The sequence below is a fragment of the Lemur catta genome, chromosome 2 (assembly GCF_020740605.2).
Source record: "Lemur catta isolate mLemCat1 chromosome 2, mLemCat1.pri, whole genome shotgun sequence".
Lineage (NCBI taxonomy): Eukaryota > Metazoa > Chordata > Mammalia > Primates > Lemuridae > Lemur > Lemur catta.
Genome location: NC_059129.1, coordinates 55,011,308 through 55,035,259, shown reverse-complemented (window position 1 = coordinate 55,035,259; position 23,952 = coordinate 55,011,308). Strand labels below are relative to the sequence as shown.

Here is a 23,952-nt window from a genome sequence, read left to right as displayed (position 1 = left end):
CCAGCAGCATCAATTGCCACATCCCTTTTCCCTTCTGATCTCCACCCATGAATCACCCATGTTCTCAGGGCTGGCCCTGGCCGTCTCCAAAGTGCTAGTAAACACTGGATTTATATGTTCTGATTGGCCTCTTACAAAAGTTATTGCAGCCTCACCTAGACCCTCAATGCCGCTTCTTTAATTTTTGAATGGTTCAACATTCACAGAGTGATTAGAACATGCCAGACATTAAATATTCCAGTCTGGGCTCTTAGAAGAGGAGAAAGGAGATGGAGGAGAAAGAGAAGGAAGAGTGGGAGGAGAAGGGGAGGAATGAAGAGGGAGACAGGGTGACAAGGGAAGAGAAGAGGAAGGAAGAGAAAGAGGAGGAGCAGGATCCCAGATTTTAAGCCAAACCAATCCTTGCGTGGACACCTCTAAGTACCTTGAAAGGTCTTCACCTTGACCAGTCTGCGAACTTCGCCGGTGCTGTCGTCCCTCCTGACCCAGATGACGAGTCTGTCTGAAGGGCTTCCTGTCATTTTATAGAAAAACTGCAGGCACTGCTGATTCCTCTTTGGGTAAAGAATCCGAGACTCCAGCAGGGCTGCCTCTTCTGCTGAGCCTGAGCTGGTGTCGAATTCCATGAAGTAGCCAGCACCTAGGGAAAGAGCACCCCAACATCCGTCTCTGGCTTCCCACACCCCAGGCAACGTGAAACAGTGAATAACACCCATTATCCAGGCAAGAAAAGCTAGAACTCTTCTGGGGAAAATAAAAAGAAGGTCGTTTGTCAGTAAATATTCTCCATCTCAATGGACATAGTCACTGGCTAAGGCTCCGTCTCTCTACTGTCTCTTTTGATTGCCTTTGTCCCCAAAGTTGTGAAATATATACCTCTGACTTAAAGAAACACAGGCTTCAAGCACAGTTTGATGGAATTTGATGTCTGTCAGATGAATTCTATTTTCCTCATTGACATCATTGTTTAAATTAGAGATTCATTTCAAGGGAAAGAGTTGGTCTCTTCATTGTATAAGAAACTGTAAAATTCAGAGGTTTTGGATTTGGATTTTAAATATTCACAATGATCAGAGTTCCATTTCCCCTGTTGCTAGCCTAATAACTGGGTGTATTATCAGTGAAGAAGAATCATCTTTATTACAAGAAGGGGCATTCAAGACCTATTAGGGACTAATTGAGGATTTCTCCTGAATGTAAAGGAAAGCTTTGGAAAAACACTGAAAAAGAGAGTGAAAAGTGTCTACATTAGTGCCAGAGATGGGGTCTGCCTAACTCAGATGTCTCCAAACTCTTTCCCCTAAAAGGAAGCAAGCAGCTAAACAAACATGTCATTTGGAAAACTGCACACTTTTTAAAGTCAAGCACAATGAAAAATTCTTGCATATAACGAAGTCCTTCAAACTGTATTCCAGCACTCAACCCCTTATCAAAATGCTCCAATCAAAACATTTCACAAGACAAAAATAAAGTGAGTGTATAGTACAGTGCTGGGTACTCTGCAATACTCCCCAGTACTCCCTGATTCTTCCTGCCTCACACAAGGCACTTGCCTTCCATATTGGCAGCAAGCACTGATAGTTTAAATAAGCTTTCCATAAAGCTTAAAAGTATCTTAATAGCTTTAATATTACATCAGGGAAAGTTATATTTCCTGTATGTTCTTTCCAACATTTGAATTTACTGGCTTGTGATCACTGCATTATAAATTACTGAATGCTTCAGTTAAAATACACAGAAGAGCTCACAAGGCTAGGAAGGTTTCCAGGTGATTCTTGCTCAAGAATTCTTGTTCAGTTATACCAGGAAGGATAAAGTGAAAATCAAACAACTCAAGCCTGGGACTCAGGAGGCTTGAATTCTTGCCCCAACTCTGCCAATAACTAGGTGTTCACTCATTTCTCTGGGTTTCAAATGGGAGGTATGTTCTATCCTAAGGGATCCTTCAAGATATTTGAGTCTATGCATCTGCTTGAACAATGCAAGAGCTCTTTAGCAAAGGAACATAGTTCCATTAAATGCCTCCTGTGGAAGTAGCATAATGGCTAGTCAAGCTACCCAATGGAGCTTTTCCAGATATTTCTTCTGGGGTATGGTCCTTTCTTTTCTTCCTGGGGTGCTAGAACATTCTTCTAGCAGGTTCTTCTCACATGAACATCACCATTCTGCTTAGCTGAAAATTGTACATTAGCCTAGCAGCAAGCCCACGGGAGAGGTTGGATTAGAGGCTGCAATGGAAATCCAGAGACAACTTCTCTAGATTTGGATCAAGCTTTGGACACTTGGGATGATATGTTTGATAATCTGATATGTGAGAGAGACTTTCACCTTCCACCAAGGGCAGAGGAAGAGTGGCAGTGGCTTATGACCTCTGACATTCCCTCTGGTGGCCTGGCATCTGGGTGACAGGCTGGGTCCCTTCTGGGGAGAGAATCTAACCAACTTTTAGACAGTCATGGATGAAGGCATTTCACAACAGTATAGTCTTTCAAAAGCTATTATAATCTGTGACCCCACCTCTTCCAAATAGGGTTGAGATGATGATTTCAATGGCAGGCATATAAGAAAAGGATGCTATTAGCATGGGAAGATGGAAACATCGAGAGTGAAGGTGCTGGTCTGCAAGTGGGTGCTGTGTCTGCATTACCTTCCTCCTCACTCTGAAGTCCGTAACAATGTCTTGATGTTCAGAGGGATTTACAAAAGCCAAGACGTTAAAAAGCAGGGGGGCACACATAGAACTCCCTGTGGTCACAGATAGTAAGTCGTAGAGCCATATTTCGAACCAGGACCATCTGAATTTATGGCTTTTTCACCATACAAACCATATATAGGAACTACCTGAAGCTGTGTTAGCCAATATGGTGGCTACCAGACATATGTGGCCATTGAGTGCTTGAACTGTGGCCAGTGCAGTCTGGGATTGCTGTAAGGGTAAAATACACCTCAGATATCAGATACTTAGCATTAATATAAAAAAGTGAAGCATCTCATAGCAATTTTTATATTGATTACATGTTGAAATGCTAATATTTTGGATATATTAGGCTAAATAAAATATATTATTAAAATTAATTTCACCTGTGGAAGTAGCATAATGGCTAGTCAAGTCACCCGAGAGAGCTTTTCCAGATATTTCTTCTGGGTATACGTGACAGGCTGGGTCTCTTCTGGGGAGAGAATCTAACCAACTCTTAGACACTCATGGACTAAGGGACTTCACAACAGCACAGCCTTTAAAAAGCTATTATAATCTATAACCCCACCTACTTCCAAATAGGGTTAAGATGATGATTTCACTTTTTACGTAGCTATTAGAAAAATTGACATTACATATGTGGCTTACATTATGTTTCTGTTAGAGGTTACTGCTTTAGAGACTTTACCCTTACTTACAAAGTCATATCTTATCAATCATATGTGCATGTCAGTTTTGCTTAAGTGCATCTTTCCGTTTGCATGCCCAGAGCCTGGATGCTTTTTATTGAGTTAGTAATTAAGATATGAGAAATGTTCTTTGTCCTTGTTGAGATTTTTCAGGTTTGATAGGTAACATTCTGATTGAGGCAAAACATGCTGGCTGGCATTAGCTAATTGAACCTGGTGAACCACCTCAATGTGTTTACTTTCTACCTTTACCAACCTTTGCATTGTCCCAGCAAGGTGTGATCCACTTGTCCAGCCTGGGCACTGACCTCATGGACCCAGTCAGCATCATCTGTGTTGCCCTGAATCATCCCACAGATGTTTGCCTTCTCAAAAGCACAGTAGTCCAAAAGGGTGTGAGTTGTGGCTGCAAATGACATTTTTGTTACCTGATTAAAAATGTAAGGCATCTCATTCCAAACAGCTAATGTCTTAAGCCACTAAGACCACATTGTTCAAATACAATAGGATCATGAGACTTTCATTTATTTTTTTTTTACTTTTTCTCAAATGCAAATCCTACTGTCATCAGTTAAATTTTAGAACTTGCCAACATAGCCCTACTGACCTCACATAGTCAAGGTAAAAATACCTATAATTATTCTTCGGTATGTAAATGATTAAGAACAAGGTACATATAATACTGGGCTTTCTTCTTAGTACATCTTCTGCCCATACTTACTGAGTGGAACCAAAGACTGTGTAGTGGGAACATCTTAGAAAACACCCCATCCCAGAGGACTACCTTACTCTAAGGATAACTAACCTGGGTAAAGCATTTTGCAGGATACAAAACATTTCCAAGGCCATCACATATCTGGATCTTTACATAATGATGCACCTTTCAAAAGGAGCCTAAAGAAGGCAGGCAATAATAGTTCCTCATCTTTGTCCAATAATTTGACTTTACAAAACACAACCACATACTTGATTTTTATAACCATCTTATGAGGTAGGTGTTATAATTTTTTCTACTCTAGAGACTGACCAGCTAAGATTATGTAGTTTATTCATGTTCCCTTAAATAGAACATTTCAAGAAGAGGAAAGGAAAATGTAAAGGAAACCTCTAAGGCCGAGGGAATGTTTGTTGAGGCTGGTTTTCCCAGTCCTCAGATCCAGAGCTACTCACTGCAGTTGTACATTCGGTTCAGCCTCTCTAAATCCAAGGCACTGAAATCCAGGCGCTGCCCGATGATGGAGTCAAACTCAGGAATCTTGGCTGTGATGGTAGGGACGCTGGCATTCTTGTTAAATGAATAAGGTCCGTAGTGCATCACAGACTCGTAATCATAGGGCGTGTTGAGGTCTGTGATGAAGCTGTCATCGTAGACGTCGAAGTTCTGCTCATAATCTGTTAGGGAGACAATCCACAGGTCCTGCTCAGTCATACTATTTTCCCTGTGCTGTCCTCTTAGACTAGATACTCAGAGATGCTCCAAAAAAGGGAAATAATGCATCTTGGATTTAAATAAATATACTTATTTTATAATCAATATAATATAAAATCAATACACATAATTGATTATTAATATGATATTAATATATAATAACATGTATAAAATTATAATGATCATAAAATGCATGTTATAAAACATAAATATGTACCTGTTATAAATTATTAAATATATATGTTTTTAAGTCAAAGATGCATTATAAATATATATATGAAAGTGTATGTGTGTGTATGTATAAGCCTTTCAGAAAGAGAAGGTAAAATAGCAAAGCTAATGAAGGTATTCCAAATGGCAGGAAAAGGACTTTTTGAATTCAGAGAAATGTTCCTGATTATGTTCAAGATACATCTTTCTAATAACCAAGTACATCAGCCACCGAGTCTGCCCAGAGCTGAACCCAGTTCTTTGTGGGTTAGGAAAAGAAACTTTGAGGGGCAGAAGGAAAAGTAAGCAGCCGAAAGCAGGAGTGGGGCATCCTGTCAATCAAGCTCACCCCCTTCTGCTCCAGAAATAGCCTCACAGAGAGAAAAATAAAATAGGAAGAAGAAAACTTATTTTTCTATCAAAATAGGAAAGGGAAATATTTCTCGAAGATTCTTATGAGTGAAATAAGATGTGTTGCAAATGTGAAAAGCTGAACAAAATAACCGATCCGTTAGTTGGTTTTTGGATTGATCAGGAATTTACTGTTCCAGCTGCAGCAATGGAAAGGTTTGCAGATTTTTAATTTCCTTCTTTTGAGGTGATAGGAAAACTGGATGAGAATGCTCATAACTCTTCCAGCAGTAACTTCCCCTCCTCATGTTCTTCTCCTTCTCTAGTGCCCCATCCAGTTGTTTTTAATGATCAGAGAGAAGAAAACGTGAATGCGTCACACACAGGTCCGTGCAGGAGTGAAGAAGCATGATGCGACCCAGCAGTGCTCAAGGGAGCCTCCAAATGCTGTTGGAAAAGCTAATGAGCAAGACCTTGTTTGAGCAAGAGCTTGACCAAGACTTCATTATAACTGTAAAAGCAGAATGCTGATGTTTCATTCTTCCCACTCACAGGGTTTTTTACTGGGGATTACTTGATAGGGGTCAAAGCATTTTAAAGGTAGGACAGGACTCACACAGGGAAGGAGAAAGTAAATCCTTCCCGAGCACTTGGTCCCAGGATGCCATGTGAGGTGATGGAATTGTAAAGAGAATCAAGGTGCTGATGAGTCCGGGATTTCTTGGTGACTCTCGGTGGTACCCGAAGCAAAGCACTTTCAATGCACTGGATGTGTTTCAGTTAATTTTCCATAAAACTATCAGGTTAGATTAGATTATTTTAGTCTTTATTATTCAAGGATTCTCATCAGAATGTTTTACAAATAAGTGTTTTGAATAGTTTTTTAAAAAATTATTCAACACATTTTTGTTGTGCTTACTATCTCCTGGGAGCTGTGCGAGGGAGGTGGCAGTCCCTGACAGTGAACAGGACATCATAGTCCTGCCTGCAGGGAACTTACAGCTGAGAGCCTTAAAGAGAGCACAATCCAAGGAAATATTATTCTATAAACCAGGGGTCAGTCAGCAAACATTTTCTATAGCAGATCGAAAATATTTTTGGCTTACAAACCATACGTTCTCTGTTGTAACTACTCAACTCTGCCATTGTAGCACAAAAACAGCCACAGACATAAACAAATGGGCATGACTGTGTCCTCACAGAGTTTTATTTACCGAAGCAAATGGATGTGGGGCATGGGCTATGGTTTGCCGATTCCTGCTATACCTCAGAAATTGATATTTCCCTAGAGTTTTTTCCCTAGTGGAAGGGAATACATTTGGAAAACAATTCTGACTCAAGGAAGGGAGATGGACTTGGGGAGAGAACTACGTTGCCAGTACAGCGTCTTCCTAGGTTAAGCAGTAAAATTGTTATGGACTAAAGATGAAATGCAGTAAAAGTCATAAATGACCCCGAGAAATAATACTGCCTGTGTTTATAAATCTGATGGGATTTGATATCTCTTTTGAGAACAGTTCTCCAGTGATTCCAGGCAATTTAGATACATGGAATTGTACCTGAAGAAAATATAGATAGGAGATAAATAAATACGTGTTGAGCAACCCATCCTTCACCCAAAGCGGAGCAAGCCTCCAAATGACCCGAACAAGGGTGCCGGCTCACTCTGATAAAGGGGACCTCCTTTGGCCTAAAATCATTTAAAAGCACTAATCTTCTGTAAGACTTAGAATTAGGAATGTTTTCTGTTTTCTCATGAAATTTCCAGCAAAGCCAAATATATGTACAGGAAGGTAAGCAATTCAGGCCAGCAGCCAAGTATAGACAAAGTCTAATAGTACCATGAGTTCCCACAATCAGAGATTGTCCTTTGATCTGTGATTTCATTCTCCTGGCCCCACTACACATACCCAGTTATGATCCAATTACTCCTAGGAGACGAGGACATTAAGTCTGATATGTTAATTCATCTCTGGGTGAATACTAGCCAAAACTTTTCTAGATTGGACTAGGAGGCAAAGAATAACAGTAGCACTTGGCCTCTGGCTCAGTGTTTGGGTGGTGGGATGGTGGGAGTGTGTGTGTGGGTTCAAAGCAGGTGACCTATTAGACTTTTACAAGTCACACGGTTTCCTTCTTTCCCATACCACTCCACATTTGTAGAATTATCTTATCAGAAAATGAGAGACTGGGAGGACACAGGTGGAGAATCCCCACAGGTGAGTTCACTATGATCAGACAGCCCTACCCCTACATTATGTGAGAATCTCTGACCACTTTAGTCCAAAATGAGATAGTTCAGGCAAAAATCTTTTGAGGATTCATGTGTAATTTTAAAGCTTGACCAGTTCTCCCAAGCACCTAAAAGCAAGATTATTATAGATGCACTGCAGTATATGAACCTACATATGACATTGGGATCTAAGTAAAACAGATACCTACACGAGGCTATTATTTGCTTTAAAAAGCCATGTGTGGTAACAGTTAAGGCATTTGCAATACATTAAAGTTTCATTAGTCTCTTACTGCCAAGAAAACAATGCTTGTCCACTCCCTAAAATAATTCCTACTAAAAAACTGGTTATCTTCAGAAATGCCGCATTGATTTTTTTTTAGCACATTAAGAAACCGTTCAATAAATAATATTTTAATGTGATCAAAAGCACTCTACTTAGTTGTCTCAAGCAATTAAGGAAATCAGTATTCAAGGAAGTCTTACAAAATTAAAAAACATTGAAATTGTTAGAATACCATAACTACATAATAGATAACAAAACCTGTGTTATTTTTTGCATAGTAATAGGTGAGGGCAGAAGAAGGAGAGGTGTTTAGGAATGAGGAAGAAAAAAACCATTAACTTTTGATTAACTAGAGCCCAGATAATTAGCCAGAATTAACACAATTGTTAATTCATGTAAAAGTATTAATTTTGTTGCTTTTTTTAAAAACACCCGTCATTGATTTGGTAAAGCAACTAAAAATAATTCTAGTGTATGTCACCTAGGGTCATTGTATGGGCAAGTAAACTTCATGTAGCCTTCTAGAGCCACAGGAGACTGCACGTCCAGAAAAACGACTCTCATATCCTCGGAGACCTGATTCACTTTACTCATTAAGATGGGAAAGTAGACAGAGTCTTAGAGTTTCAACAAAACACTGATACAAAGCAAAAGCTTCTGATTAACTTTCAGTTAAGCCCCACATTGAGTTAACCAACGTACCCCATTTCCTGAGACCCTTATCTGTGATGAATTATGGTCAGATCAGCACAGCCCACAAAGGAGGGCAACAAATTGTAACCTGTTCATAGTCTGTGTTCCTACTAGAGAGGCTGAAGCTCCTGTCCACACACAGATTTGGCCTGGTCATTCCAGGACTGGTGTTAGCCAGTGATAAAGGTAATAGCAATTTCTACCCAATCACACCTGAAATAATTTCATCCCACCAAATGTTGACATAATCATCCCGGTCAGTCCGTGATTGCTCATGGTAAAATCCCAAAGCGTGCAGAATTTCATGTTCGATGATGGCCTTGTAGTCACATCCCTGGCCAATGGAAAGGTTCTGTCCCACTTGTTGGTCACCAACCATAGACCAGCACCTTTAAAGAGGAGAAGAGGTAAGATTTCTTCTAGAGAATTCTTAAGTGACTGTAATTCATAGGATTCCAGAACATAAATTAGGAGAAAGTTATATTGATTTAAAAAAGAAATTATCAATAGCATTCTTATATACTGATGGTTCAAAGATGGAGGAATGCTTAAATAAGGGACATTCCCTAGAGGACATATTATGCAGGCTTTAATAGTGATGATCCATTGTAAGAGTGGTACATGCTCAGAGACGAATTAATTCTAATACTGCATCCAGCTGAAAAGAGGTAAAAATTGGCATTCTTCCTCACCTCCACAAACCCACAGGGCACTGCAAAGAATAACACTATTGCCTTTATACAAAAATATTGTTGTCTGAGTGGTAGATGTGGTTGATTTAAATTTTCTCTTTTATGCTTTAACAAATTTCCAAATTTCATGTAATAAACAGGCATAAATTTTATGATCATAAAAATAATCTTGTGGCCTGTCCGAAGGTAGCCAGTTATCTCACTTGATTGTTCACAGTCAGTTACAGATTGAACTCCTTGTTCTACTACTTCCCCCCTCCCCACTAATGCACTTGACTAGTCTTAAAAAAAAAGAAAAAAAATAATCTCGTTAAAAAAGCAAGTTAATCAAGTCTATGTCTTTGGGTGCAGGAAGATTTATAGTGCTATGACAGCACAGAGAAGGCTGCCTAACTTATTTCCGAAGGACTCTAAGCAAGGAAGACCTGTAGCTTCCCTCAGAAACCAATGGGATTCCCTGAATTCCCCATGGTAGACTGTCTTGCTCTTTTTTTCCCTTCAATTATTTTGTCTTTTTTCATAAACCCAATTTTCCAACTCTATTAGCAAATTCAAAGCTTTCCAGAAAGTTTCTCTTTATTGGCTTTAAGTCATGAAATGAAGATATATCTTATCTATATCTTAACCAATGCTGAGCAGAGGAAGAGATTTATCAACAGTTTTAAATGCAACCTACGGATTGCAGGTTCCTTGGCGACAGTAACATTGTCTTACCTGTCATTGTTTTACCAGGATTGCTAACATTAGATACCTTCAAATGCTAATAGATTTGATTTCTACTCAAGAATGAATATTATTTACTTATTTTCCTATAACTTTATTAAGGTATAATTTATATACCATAAAATTCACCAATTTTAAGTACACAATTCAATGATTTTTAGTAAATTTACTGAGTTGGGCCAACATAATCATGATCAACTTGCCTCTCTGAGAGTAGCATTTCATTACTAAATCAGAGTTCATCTGCAAAATATCTGCAACCAGAGAAGTATTTATTATCTATCTTTATTTTTACATCCTTCCCCCAACAGAAAGATGTAAGTTGTAAAAATACCATAAATTCTACTACACTGAACTTTTGATCTTGTCTTTCTGAAAGAGCCCCAGTTAGCTTTCAGCTCCAGGGATCAGTATCCTGAAGGGTTTGGGGACACTTTGGGCCAGTCCTTTCCCCAAACCCTCTTTCTCCCTTTTCTCCTCCTCTGACTTAAATGTAACAGAGATACTTCCTGGCCACAGATTCTGTTTTTATAAGGAATGTCTCTCAAAACTGACCCATGCTTTAATTGGGTACTGGGGACTAAGTAAAAAACTGAAAAGAAACCAAGAGAATTTCACTGGGAAAGAGAAGACTTTTGGAAAGTGATCGTGTTGACTTTATTTTTAAGAAATTTCCCTTTGTGAAAAAAAAAGTGATATGAAAGTAATAGTTGAAGAATGGAAATAAAAGTGTTAAGAAAATTAATTTTTCCCTGAAATTTTCAATGAAAAATTAAAGGCTTTGGTACTTTCTTGAAGGTCAGAGATTGCCAAGGGACAAGTTGAAAGCAGTCCAAAGCAGAGAACCTCTACAATGTGTGGCCTTTGCAAGGCCTGAGATATACTTAACTGTTTCCCTTTCACAGAAGAAGTAACTGTCCAACCACTATGGGTTATCTCCATTTATATGACCTCTAAGAACTTCAAGCAATAAGCCACATGCCCCAAAATGAATTCACTATCCTATCCCCAAAGCTGTTCTTCCAGCAACATTCCCAGCCTCAGCAAGTGAAGTTACCACTCGCCAGTCATCTAAATCAGAAATCTCAGAGACATCCTTGCTCCCTCTTTCTTCCTCACCCCTCAACCAGTTCTGAGAAGTCTGTCCACATATTTCTGGAATCCATTCTCTCTTCTTTATTTCAACTGCCAGTACAGGTCCCTTTCCTTTCTCTCCCGGAGGATTGGAACATCCTTTAATTGGTCTCTTGCCACCAGTCTTGCCCTATTTCAATCCTTCATCCACTGTTGATCGAGTAATCTTTCTACAATGCCAGACTGAGCACATGATGAATCTTGCACAAAACACTAGGTTCCCCACACGTGGCTGTCAGTACCAGGCTCCTGGTTGCTTCCTGGCCCCCTGGCCCCTCGGCCCCTTCCACACAAAGCTTCAGGCACACTGGACTTTGAGTTCTCTGAGCAAGCCAGGTTTGTGTCCATGTTTGCTGTCTTCTTCTTCTTCTTTCCTTTGTCTCTTCTCCTTCCCTTCTCCTTCTTCCTCCTTCTCCTCTCTCCCTCTTTTATTGTCCCCATGTGTCCTTCCCTCTCCTCTGCCCTGTGACTGTCTCCCTTCTTCAATTCTCTTACAGTCATCTCAGCTCCCCTGATGCTGCAGCCTGCGCTTCGTTAAAGCTCCCGCTTCTGCCCTGCTACAGCCCAGGACACTCACCTGCACATGTATTAAAACTTTCTATTTGTCCACCACTCCTACCTGCCAACTGTAAGCCTTGTGAGGTCTAAGACTGGATCTCATACCTCTTTGCCCCTGCAGACTAGCATACTTCCTGCCACACAGTAGGTGTTCATAATTTTTTGTTTAAATGAAAGAGAATGAGCTAAGGAAATAACTACTCAGGTCAGTTAGGGATTTAACTTGTACCTAAGTAGTCATCGGTATTTTTCTTGTTTTTACTGCTATTTTTTGTATATTTGTTTTCCCCAGGGGGCTAAATCATGTGCTAAATTCCCTTTCCCTCTCTGGTGTTTATCCATGATCATCAAACCCGCATGGCCAGAACTAGACAGTGCTGGAGGCTGCAGTGTGAGCAAATACCTCCAGGCAGGACTTGAAGACACAAACATACAGTGTCACAGCAGATGGTGGCTTCACTTCCAGACCTCACCCACTCTAGAGGGGTTGACATAAACACCACTGAAGAAAAGGGGCTTCCTTCCTGATATACCATTCACTTTTTTAGAAACAAATAACTATGAGGAACAAATTTACATCTAGAACTTTTCAAAGAGGTCCAGCCAACAGAGTATTATCATTTAGAATAGTACTCTTTAAAGGATATGATTTCTACTTTAATAAACCTCACTTTTAAAAAAGTACTGTCATTTAAAACATAACCTAAACCAAAGAATTGAGAGATCTCTCCCTGAGGCCCAGACCTATCCAAACAATTCATTCTCTGCATAGCATGTTTAAAATGTTACATAATCTAAAAAATTTACAGTGAAAGATTTGATTTTGCTTTTCGTTTCTTTACTGTTTCTTCTTCTAGCTTTTGAAAAAGATGTGTCACTTTTTATAAATCAAAGGATGCATGATTTTCATGCTGTAAAATTTCATACTAACCCATCATACTGTTGAAATATGATATATGAGCTCTCTCCTTCATAGGGCTTGAAATCCACACAGGACTTGAGGCGGAACATTTCGAAGGCATAGAGAATGGTTGCTTTGGCATTCAGCTCTGCAGAAATCAATAAAAATATGAATGAGTGTTATTCAGATCTTGAATAATACATAACCTACAGTTTATAGAAAACCACACCACCACATGAAATCCACATAGGTTCATTATAGATTTTTTGCTAGTAAGTAAATTTCTTGGAAACTAAAACTGCAAAATTAGTTGCAGACATAAATATCAAGTGCACACCTTACATGCACAAACATGACTATGAACTAAGAATATATGTGTATGTGGCGGAACAAAATTTTAAAATAACTTACCCATTTTTCCCCTTTCCCTTTCCCCTACTGAAGCAGAGATTTTGAGTGCATTGCCACAGGAGAGTCACATGGCAGGGCAGAAAAAAGAAGTGACTTGGGGATAGCTCTAGCTTTGGTATGAATAGATAAAGTACCTTGGACAGAAGCAGTGAGAACAGTGTTTCTTACACCAGCCTAAAAAAGCATCCCCTCTTGCTGGAGGAAGAGAGCAGAGTTCAGAGAGTTTTGTGCGTTCCAAAAGCGTAAGAAGCACATCTGGCATTTTACTGTGCTTCCCTGCAAGACCCCCGGGGAGATGGCCATGCTAGACAGAACAGAGCTTTGGAAAAGATTTCTGTACTCAAAGCTTGGTACCTGAGCAGCAGAAGCCTAATGGTCCTGAAGAGGCAGGAACAATAGAGGCTGACTAGTAGTCTGTGTGGACCAGTGACCAAAGATCAAATGCCTTTCCTTTCACCTAACATGCACCCAGCTTGGCATTGCGTAAGACAAGGATGAGGTGGGGAGGAAAGATATCCCAGAGGAACTGAGATTATGTTTTCCTTTGTGTGCTCTTTTCATCCTCTCATCAACTCACTGAAGATTGGAATCTAAGTTAAAAAATAAGCCAAGTTATATAACATTATATTCCTTGCACATTTGATTTTTGTGCATTCTCTCGAAGAATTTATAATTCTTGCAGTTTGCCATGTAATTATGTTTTACTGGCCCTTATTTCACTCAATAAACTATCAAGTGCGATGAAAAAACTTTCTTGGATGATAAGAGTGTTTCATCTCTTGGTAGGAATTTGGGTTACAGAGGTGTATAAATCTTTAAGAATTCATTGCATTATACATCTAAGACTCATGCATTTTACCCTATGTATGTTTCATATACAAAGGAACCATACACAAATGTTGAACTCTAGTTAATGATATGCATGCTGAGCTGTTTGGGGTAAAGTGTACTAGTGCCTGAAAATTACTTTCAAATGAATCAAAAACAGAATGAATTTGTAAATTCATAGAAAGATGGACAGGATAAATAGATGAGATAAAGCCAATAAGCCAAAATGTTAAGTTGCATTAACCTAGGTGGTGAGTATATGAGTGTTCAATGTACAATGCTCATTTTAACTTTTTGTATCTGTAAAATTTTTTATAATCAAATGTTGGGAAAGAAAAATACAATGGATTATAACTTAAAAGTGCTGAAATAATAATAAAAAACCCACTGTGAACACAAATTCTATTTCCAGTAAAAATACCTTTCAAAATGATAGCAAAGTAAAGATTACTTTCAGGTAAAAGGAAGAAGAGAATTTGTCATCAACAGATCTGCTGTACAAGAAACGCTAAGATTTCTTCAGACTAAAGAGAAATGACACTAGATAGAAACTCAAATCTATAAGAGGAATGAAGAGCACCAGAAATTGCAAGTATAAAAGTAAATGCAAAGACTATCTTTTTTTAATCAGTTATTTTAAAAGGTAAGTGACTGTTTAAAGCAAAAATCATAACACTATATTGTGAGACTTATAAAGTATATACATGAAAAATATATATCAATAATAGCAGAAAGGGCAGGGGTATTTTACTACTAATAAAATAATAAATAAATAATAAAATGGAATTTTACTATTTAAATGCTTGCATTTTAAATGCGAAGTGGCACAATATTAAGTTTAAGGAGAGTTTTTAAAAATTTACACACATTTTTAACTGACCCGTGGATCAAAAGAATCACAACAGAAATTAGAAAATATCTAAAGTGGATTTTAATAAACACAGAACACACCAAAATGTGTAGAAAACAGTAAAAGCAGTGCTTCATATAAAATTTATAGCTTTAGATGTCATATTGTAGCATATATTAATTAGAAAATAATATTAGATTTAAAATTAATGATATAAATTTCCACCTTCAGAATATAGAAAAAGAAGAGTAAATTAAGCTTGAAGTAAATAGAAAGAAAGGAAATAATAAAGAACAGAAAGCAACTAAATAGGAAGCAGAGAAATAAGAGAAAATTAACAAGTCAAAAGTTGGTTCTTTGAAAAGATTAATAAAATCAATATGCCCTTAGCAAAACTGATCAAGAAAAAGGAGTGAAAACACAAATTACCAATATCAGGAATGAAATAAGAATATCACTGAAGATTATACAGACATTATGAAGACAACAAGATAATTATGCCAATATTTTGACACCTTAGTTAAAAGATAATAGTTGTTGAATTTTGTCAAACGCTTTTTCTGCATCTATGGAGATAATCTTAAATTTTTTATCATTGAAAAATACACTACTTTAACAAAAGTGGCATAAAAATAAATAGAAAATATGCATTATTTTATACATATTAAATAAACTGAATTCATTATAAAAATAGTACCTTACAAAGAAAATTCCATTACTTGGTTATTTTATTGGTGAATTTTATCAACATTTTAAAAAGAGATCATTTTAATCATAAGCAAATTCATTTAAAAGGTAAAAGAGAAGGGAACAAGTTTGTTTTCTGAGATCTACATAACCTTGTCACTAAAGCTTAATAAAGATATTACAATAAAAAGAAAATTAGAGACCTATATTCTTCATGAATACAAACATAAAAATGCTTAACAATATATTAGCAAATGGAATCCAGCAAAATATAAAAAGGACAATACATTTTGACTAAGGAGTGCTGATCTGAGAAATGCAAGGTTGCTTTAGCATCCAAATTTGATGTCATTTACCATATTACAGAATAAAAAATAAAAATTATAGAGTTAATCTCAGTAGTTGTAGAAAAGGCATTTGACAAATTTTAACAACTATTCATGATGAAAACTTGCAATCTGACAAAGGGCATCTATTGAAAACCTACAGTTACTGTCCCATGTAACTGGAGTATTGAATACTATAACTAAAATTGGAAACAAGGCAAAGATGATCACTCTCACTACTTCTATTCAACATGGTAACAGAGGTCCTAGCCAGTGCAATAAGGCAAGATAAAAAGCAATAAATGATGTAAAAATCAGAAAGGAAGAAATAATACTGTCTATATTAATAGACAAGAAGGATTTTGATAAAAATATCCCAAGCAATCTGCAAAGCAACAATTAGAACTAATGAGTAAATTTAGCAAGGCAACAGGACATAAGGTTATTATATAAAAATCCATTGTATTTTTATGTATTATCAGAAAACAGATAAAATTTTTTAAATTTCATTTTAATAGCATAAAAAATATAAAACACTTAGAAGTAAATCTGACAAAAGACACACAAGAACTCTACACTGAAAATGACAAAACATTGATGAGAAAAATTAAAGAAGACCTGAATAAATGGGTAGATAGATCATGCTTATGAATTAGAAAGTCTCGGTTATTTTTAAGATATTTAATTTTCTACAGATTTATGTATAGAATCAACACAATCCTATGAAAACCCCAGTAGGCTTTTTAGAGAAATTGATAAGTTGGTTCTAAAATATATGTGAAAATGCAAAAGATCTAGAGTAGGCCAAACTATCTTGAAAAAGGAGAGCAAAGTTGGAGAACTCATTTCATGATTAACTCTGAAGCTAATCAACACAGTGTGATACTGACATGATGATAGACAAGTGGAACAAATAACAAAATAGAGATTCCAGAAATAGATAAGCAGTTATTTCTGACAAAGGTGCCACATCAATTCAACAAGGAAAGGAAATTATTTATGGCAAATGGTACTGGAACAACTGGATTAACAAATGTCAATGAATCAGTCTCAACCTTTTCATCCTACTACATGCAAAAAGTAATTTGTAACAGATTATAGACAAAAAGTTGAAACTATAAAACTCTGAAAAATACTGCAGAATATCTTTGTGACTTGGGTTAAACAAAGATTTCTTAAAATATAAAAGCACAAACAATAAATTAAAAAATTGATAAATCAAACTTAATCAGAATTAAAATTTTTGCTCTTCAAAATACACTGCTTAGAAAACAAAAAGACAAGTCACAGAAAATATTCATAATACATATTTCTTGACAAATGGCTTTATCCGTAATATATAAAATTCTACTACAAATAATCGAAAGACAAAAACATATGATTTTTTAAAAATCACAAAAGAGTTGGACAGACACTTCATAAAAGATACAGAAATAGCCACTAGCACATTAAAATGTGTAAATGTCATTAGTCATTAGGGAAATGCAAATTAAAATCACAGGGAGCTACCATTTCACTAACACGGGAATGGCTACAATTAAAAAGATCAATACGAGTAATGTTAGTGAGGATGTGGAGCAAACAGAACACTCACACATTTTTAGTAGGAAAGTAAAATGGCACAGCCACTGTAGAAAACTGTTTGTCATTTTCTCATAAAGTTAAACACAGACTTAGCCTATTATCAAGCAATTCTACCGCTAGGCATTTATCCAGGATAAATAGAAACCACGTATCTATACAAACTTGTACAAGAATAATCACAACAACTTTCTTCACAATAACCCCTACAGGAAAATGGATAATAATTTTCAGTATATTGATACAAAGAAATGCTACTGAGTAGTAAGAAAAAGAACTAACTATTAATTCATGATAATGTGAAAGAACTTTAAAAACATGGTAAGAAAAAGAAGCCAGACACAAAGAATAAATACGACGGTGTATGATTCCATTTATCTGTAAATCTGTCGTAAATCATGAAAAACCAATTGATGGGGAAGATTAGAATGGTGGTTGTCTCTTGGGGAGTGTGGATGGGGATTGCCTAGAAAGAGGCCCAAAGGATCTTTCTGGAATGATGGCAGTGTGGGTTATATACGTTTGTGCATTTGTGAAAAGCCTTGTCTACTGATTTATTTCATTCTATGTAAATCTAACTTTAATAAAGGAAATCTATATAAATATTAAACTCTAGTTAGTAGGTTTGATTTCACAATGGACCTTGCAACTCACCAACACCATCGGCATTACCTGGGGGACTGTTAGACATGTAGAATCTCAGGGGCTAACCCTGACCTACTCTGCGTGTTAACAAGATCCTCAGGTGAGTCTTACGTACTTTACAGTCTGAGAAGCACTGACAGCTCACAGAGGTTTGGTGAAGGTGAAAACATCAGGTGGAGTCACAGTGCCTGGCACATACTAGAGTGGCACAGATGTGATGAACAGAAAGAAGAATTGTAATGGGAAAGAACCCCTTTTAAAGTTGGTGTTTCTTTTTTTTTTTTTTTGTTTTGAGACAGAGTCTCACTCTGTTCCCTGGGCTAGAGTGCCGTGGCGTCAGCCTAGCTCACAGCAACCTCAAACTTCTGGGCTTGAGCAATCCTTCTGCCTCAGCCTCCCGAGTAGCTGGGACTACAGGCATGCACCACCATGCCCGGCTAAATTTTTTGTATATATTTTAGTTGTTTGGCTAATTTCTTTCTATTTTTAGTAGAGACGGGGGGTCTCGCTCTTGCTCAGGCTGGTCTCGAACTCCTGAGCTCAAACGATCCGCCCGCCTCGGCCTTCCAGAGTGCTAGGATTACAGGCATGAGCCACCGCGCCCGGCCAAAAGTTGGTGTTTCTTAAATCATGCTCCAATAAATATCGGTGCTCCATGAATTTGCAAGGCAAACACTGGAGAAGATAAATCAATTTTCCAACAAATAACCGAGAACAGAAACTCCAGTAGTGCAATCAGTTAGCACGCAATACTTATACAACCAAGAACAACAGCATATATCTATCTGTTCTCCAGAAAAGGGATTGGAGGCAGCACTGATAATGATGATGGAAAATGCTGAAACCTAAACTATAATACATCTCCTGAGAGTGGGAGTAGCCTGGCAGCCCAGCGAGATTAAGCAACCTCGTCCTGGCTTCCCCTTTGCTCTCTGATCTTGCCTATCTATCCAGGCAGGATGGGGCTTGCAGGCGTTGAGTCACTCTGGCTGCACAGCTATCAGTCACTGCTTGAAGGCTGGCCAGCGCCTACACTTGGCTTCTAATATTTATTTATTTCCAACAATGAGTAAAATGTAACTTATTCAGACCTTTGTCTTAAGAGAGAGAAAAGAGTAGAAATCATTAATACTGAGCACACAGACCATGAACACGTGAAATACGGACTTTTCACATGTGGCATTTTTCTCTTGTAGCAACAAGAGAAGAAACCAATATGCTGACAATAGTATCCTTGTGCTGTATTTAAATTCACCCAAACTATTAAAGTGGAGTTTTTTCATTGCTATGATGCCAAATTATATTTCATTGTGTTTTTGTTCTTTATATTGCTGCTGGTTTTAGTGACACTTTAATGTGTGGTACAATTTTAAAATTATTCTTTCTTTGATACTATGTATCTCTGGCTAAGCAGAGATAGCTGCTAGAAGACACATTGGTGTATTATTTTCTCTCTCATTCTTCACTTGTTAGGAAAATTGGATAGTAAAGCCATTTAATAATCACAGCACTCTTGGGTTATTTGCTTGTTTTTCCTCTGTTGTTGTCACTGCCAACTACGGTGGAAGTCTTTGGGTTTGATACAGAGTCATGTCTTTCGTCCCATGAGATAATGAATCAGCAGGACTTGGGAACCCTCTTATGTACTGGTGGTTACTCCCAATCCGAAGCCCATGAACAGGAAGGGAGTGGGACAGAAAAGTTAAACCAGAAGCCCCTAATTAAGAACGATTAATATTACCCAGGTTGTCAGCCAGGATGTAAGGAATGGGGAACTTCCACCTGGAGCTTGGGTCTCTCAGGGCATTTCTGGAGTTCTGTGTAAACAAAGGCAAAGATGAGCAGGAAGCCTAGTCCTCAGGGTCACCTTGACCTCCTCCTTCACCAAACTCCCATACCACAAACAGCCTGTCCCACAATTCAAACAGTTTAGTGGCAATTTGTCTTCTGATTGTAAAAGCAATAGAAGGTCCTGAGAGATAATTTGGAAAAATCAGAGAAAATTTTAAGAACATACTAAAGAGGAACTGCAATTCCCCAAAACTGAGATAGCTGCTAGACAACATATTGGTGCATTATCTTCCCTCTCATTCTCCACTAGTTAGGAAAATTGGACAGAAAAGCCATTTACTAATCACAGCACTCTTGTGTTGTTTGCTTGTTTTTCCTCTGTTGTGGTCACTGCCAGCTACAGTGGAAGTCCTGGCAGGCACAGGTTATGGATTAGAACCCTCATCTCCATCCCAGGGCTGGCACAGCCAATTCTGAGGAATGTTACTGTGTTACCGGCAGGTACTCACCTGTAAGAGGATGTCGCCTTGAAAGAGGTCCAAGCCTGAATCTAGATGTGAATTTTAAAAAAAAGAAAAAAATATTTGCATGAGCATTATTCAAAGGCATCTCTTATGATAACATTAACCTTTGTCATTATAAATATTTGATTATTAACATTTACATGTTGAGACTCCTTTTAAAACAATGTAAAAATTTCCTCTAATTGAGCAACTGTGAATGGCCAGTAAGTATCACATATTGTCACATCCTCTGTTTTCAGTTTTGGAAGGAGAAACCTTGTCTAGGAATCTTTGAAGTAAGAGAGGAGTTGGAAGGGATCTTGTTGATCATTGACTCTCAAACTTTCATACTTCAAGGGAAGAAGTGGTGCCCAGAGCCACAAACTGACGCTCTAGGTGACCAGGGGCCAAGTGAGCATGGAAACTCCAGCCTTCCCATTCAGAGCCCTGTCTGCTATATTGCACCATCCCACACCCTGTCCCTAGGTAAATGGATTGGTTTTGCTCTTTCCCATGAAGAAACAATGATACACTCTACAACCAAGCTCAAGGTGCTGCTCTTGTAATAAGTAAGATGAGGGGAATGTGGATAGATCCATTCAAAACTGTATCTCCAAACTTCTGCTGTCAGATGCTTAGCAGAATATACTCTCCCACTGCTGGTATCACTTAATCCTGGCCTCAAACTGTTTCTGAAAGCAAGACTCTCAAAAGGGAAGATCCTTGGAAAATTTCTCAAGTATTTAAAAGAACATCACTTATTATCATAACTCTCAGGTGACAAGCAGCATACCCTGTGAAATGCAAACAGCTTCAGACAGGACCATTGGATTGCACTTTATTCTGAGGATAGGCCCTGATGACATCTGGGAAACCATGGCGGAGAATAATACCATGACCTCATGTGCTAACAGAGGCCCCATTTGGCAAAGCCTGTGGCTCATTAGGAACTGGTTCGATCTCTATGATGACACCAAGGAGGTGTTAGGAGGCATCGTGGTTTCACCTGCTAATGACTAACTAAGGCTGTCTCTGCATCACCCTCTTCCTCATGCACATATTTCCTAGATTTGCTTAACCTCCTTCACCCTGACCTATTCGTATGATAGCAGCACAATTAAACAACAAATGGCATTGGCCCCACTGCCCCACTGTCATTAGGATCCAGGTTTTGAATTGTCCCTTGAATAGAGGGACTTTGTTGTGGTCCATCCATACTATTGATATCACGAGGCTTGTCATGAGCAAAAGTATGCATTTCCTGACACCTGGCATGATCAGTGATGAAAGTGGGAAGCCCTTCTGGAGTGATGGCGTGAACAAGCCCACCCAGACCTTGGCCCTAATGGTCAGTCCACATGGATGGGATCATGGGGGCAGGGAGAACCTCCCAAAGAAGTGCATATTCAGTGAAAGCAAGCCTCAATCCATTCATCACCAATTTGCTTGTGTAGCACATGCTTACTAAGTGCCTAGTATGTCTCGGGCATTGTTCTAGATGCTGAGGATATAGGGATATAGCAGAGGACAATACAAAGCCCTTTGGAGATGATATTCTTGATCAGGGGAAGGAGGAGACACACAAATAAATCACTGTAGAATATGGTAGATGGTGAAAGGACAATAAAAAAAAAACACTTAAAACAGGGTAATGGGGTAAGGAGTGCTGAGGTGGGGGAGGTCTGCTATTTTATTGAAGGTTGTTCAGGGAAGGCCTCTCTGAGCAGGAGGAATTTCAGCAGAAATCTGGCAGAATGAGAGAACCAAGGAAGAATGTTGGAGGCAGAGGCAACAGCAGATAGGAAGGCCCGAGGCAGCAAGCCTTGATGTCCTAGAGCAGCGGTTCTCAAATGTGAGCATCAGAACCCCCTGGAGCGCTTGTTAAACACAGTCTGATGAGCCCCCTGGACTGGGGAAAGTCCTGAGAATGTTCATTTCCAGCAAGTTCCCTGAAAATGCTGATGCTGCAAGTCGGGGCATCACTCATTGAAAACGGCTTTCATAGAGGAATAGCTGTGCAGTCCGGGTGGCTGGAGAGCTCCAGTCAGAGAGGGGAGAGTAGTGAAAATGAGGTCAGAGAAGCAGTGAGGGCAGACCACCCCACACTCCAGCATGCATTGGAGTCACTTGGGGCCTGCCCAAATGGAGATACTGATTCTGCAGGTGTGGAGTGGAGCCCAAAATGCTGCATTAAGAAAGCCCTTAAGTGGTGCAAATGGTGGTGGCCTGGGAACCAGAGCCCTAGGACCCGCATTTTGTGTTGGAAGAGAAATCATTGTAAGGTTGGATCTGAGTGGTGACAGGATCCGAATGATAGTGAAAGGACAGCTCTGTCCATGCTGTGCAGAACCGTCTGGAGCGGGTGAAGACAGAGAGGGCAGCGCAGTTATGAGGCCATGCGGAGGACCAGGCCAGACGTGAGCTGGCTGAGCAGGGTGGGGACGGTAAACGTGCTACAAAGTCTTGACTTGGGACGTAATCTGAAGGTAGATGTAATAGCATGTGCTGATGGGTTGCGTAGAAAGTGTGTGAGAGAGATGCGAGTTACGGGCGACTCTGAGGTCCTGAGCCTACACTGTAGAAGGAGTGAGCTGCACTTACTGAAATGACAAGGATGTGAGAAGCAGGTCTGGCCAGAGCAGAGGAAAGGTTAGGTCAGCACTGTGAGGCCTGGAGAGAAGGGGGTCAAGAGGTGGCAGCTTTCTCTGTACGATTTTTCCAATCAATTTATGATGTTAGACTCTAGCTACACGGCTGACCCAATCAATCCTCCTGGCTGCATTGGAATGGCCTAAAAAGAGGATTCACATGGTAAAGAGATTTCTCTTTGGGGTCACAGTGCAGAGGTGGTAGTGGGGCTGAAGGGTAAGAAATGTCTCAGAGGTAAAATAATTAATTTTTACTAGATAAATATGGATGAAATTAGAAAAACTCTAATTGTAACCCCAGCCTTGTTTTAAAATACAGCATTTCTTTTGAACTAGGCACAGCTTGACTGATTCAAAGAGAGAGATTTTTGTGCCTGGCTCTAAATCCACTGACAAATTTACCCATCCCATTGCATTCACCTTCTCAAACTATTTTTCTTTTCTTTTCTTTTCTTTTTTTCTTTTCTTTTTTTTTTTTCCTGAGGTCCTGTTGCCCATGCTAGAGTGCAGTGGTGTCATCATAGCTCACTGCAATCTCAAACTCCTGGGCTCAAGAAATCCACCAGCCTCAGCCTCTCAAGTAAATGAGACTACAGGTGCATGCCACTACACCCAGCTAATTTTTTTAAAAATTTTTTTGTAGAGGTGGGGTCTCACTGTTGTTCAGGCTGGTCTAGAACTCTTGACCCCAAGCAATTCTCCTGCCTTGGCCTCCCAAAGTGCTAGGATTACACGCGTGAGCCACTGCACCCTGCCTAACCTTCCTAAACTATTTCTACTCTGCCTGTGCAGTCATTCTCAAGATATTCCAAATAAATATTACTAGCTGCCTTCCCTGTGAATGAGACGAAGCCAGAGAAATTTAACCCTTAGGTATGTTTTTTTTTTAAGTTTTGCAATCTTCAGATACCACTGAGCTATTGAGGTCTGAGTCAGAAGACCTGGAGGTGAGCCCCATCACTACCACAGCCATGATCTTGGGCAAGTCACCCTAACCAGGGCCTCCTGTCCTTTCTTACAAAATGAAAACAGCGCTTACTGCAGTACAAGATTAGACACATAAACATGCAACTGGATATGAAAGC

The 23,952-nt window shown here is 38.9% G+C and overlaps 1 protein-coding gene across 1 annotated transcript in view; it reads right to left on the bottom strand.

Annotated features, from left to right (window-relative positions):
• The window catches only part of MEP1A (meprin A subunit alpha), a 32,443-nt gene that overhangs the window by 7,827 nt on the left and 664 nt on the right, over positions 1 to 23,952 (bottom strand). Inside the window, exons 2-8 of the mRNA XM_045543686.1 lie at positions 20,226 to 20,266; positions 19,667 to 19,742; positions 12,628 to 12,745; positions 8,803 to 8,978; positions 4,558 to 4,779; positions 3,644 to 3,793; positions 425 to 640 (exon numbers count right to left, since the gene is read on the bottom strand). Of these exons, the coding sequence (XP_045399642.1) occupies positions 425 to 640; positions 3,644 to 3,793; positions 4,558 to 4,779; positions 8,803 to 8,978; positions 12,628 to 12,707 (844 nt within the window). The 5' untranslated portion in view covers positions 12,708 to 12,745; positions 19,667 to 19,742; positions 20,226 to 20,266. The remainder of the gene's footprint in view (positions 1 to 424; positions 641 to 3,643; positions 3,794 to 4,557; positions 4,780 to 8,802; positions 8,979 to 12,627; positions 12,746 to 19,666; positions 19,743 to 20,225; positions 20,267 to 23,952) is intronic.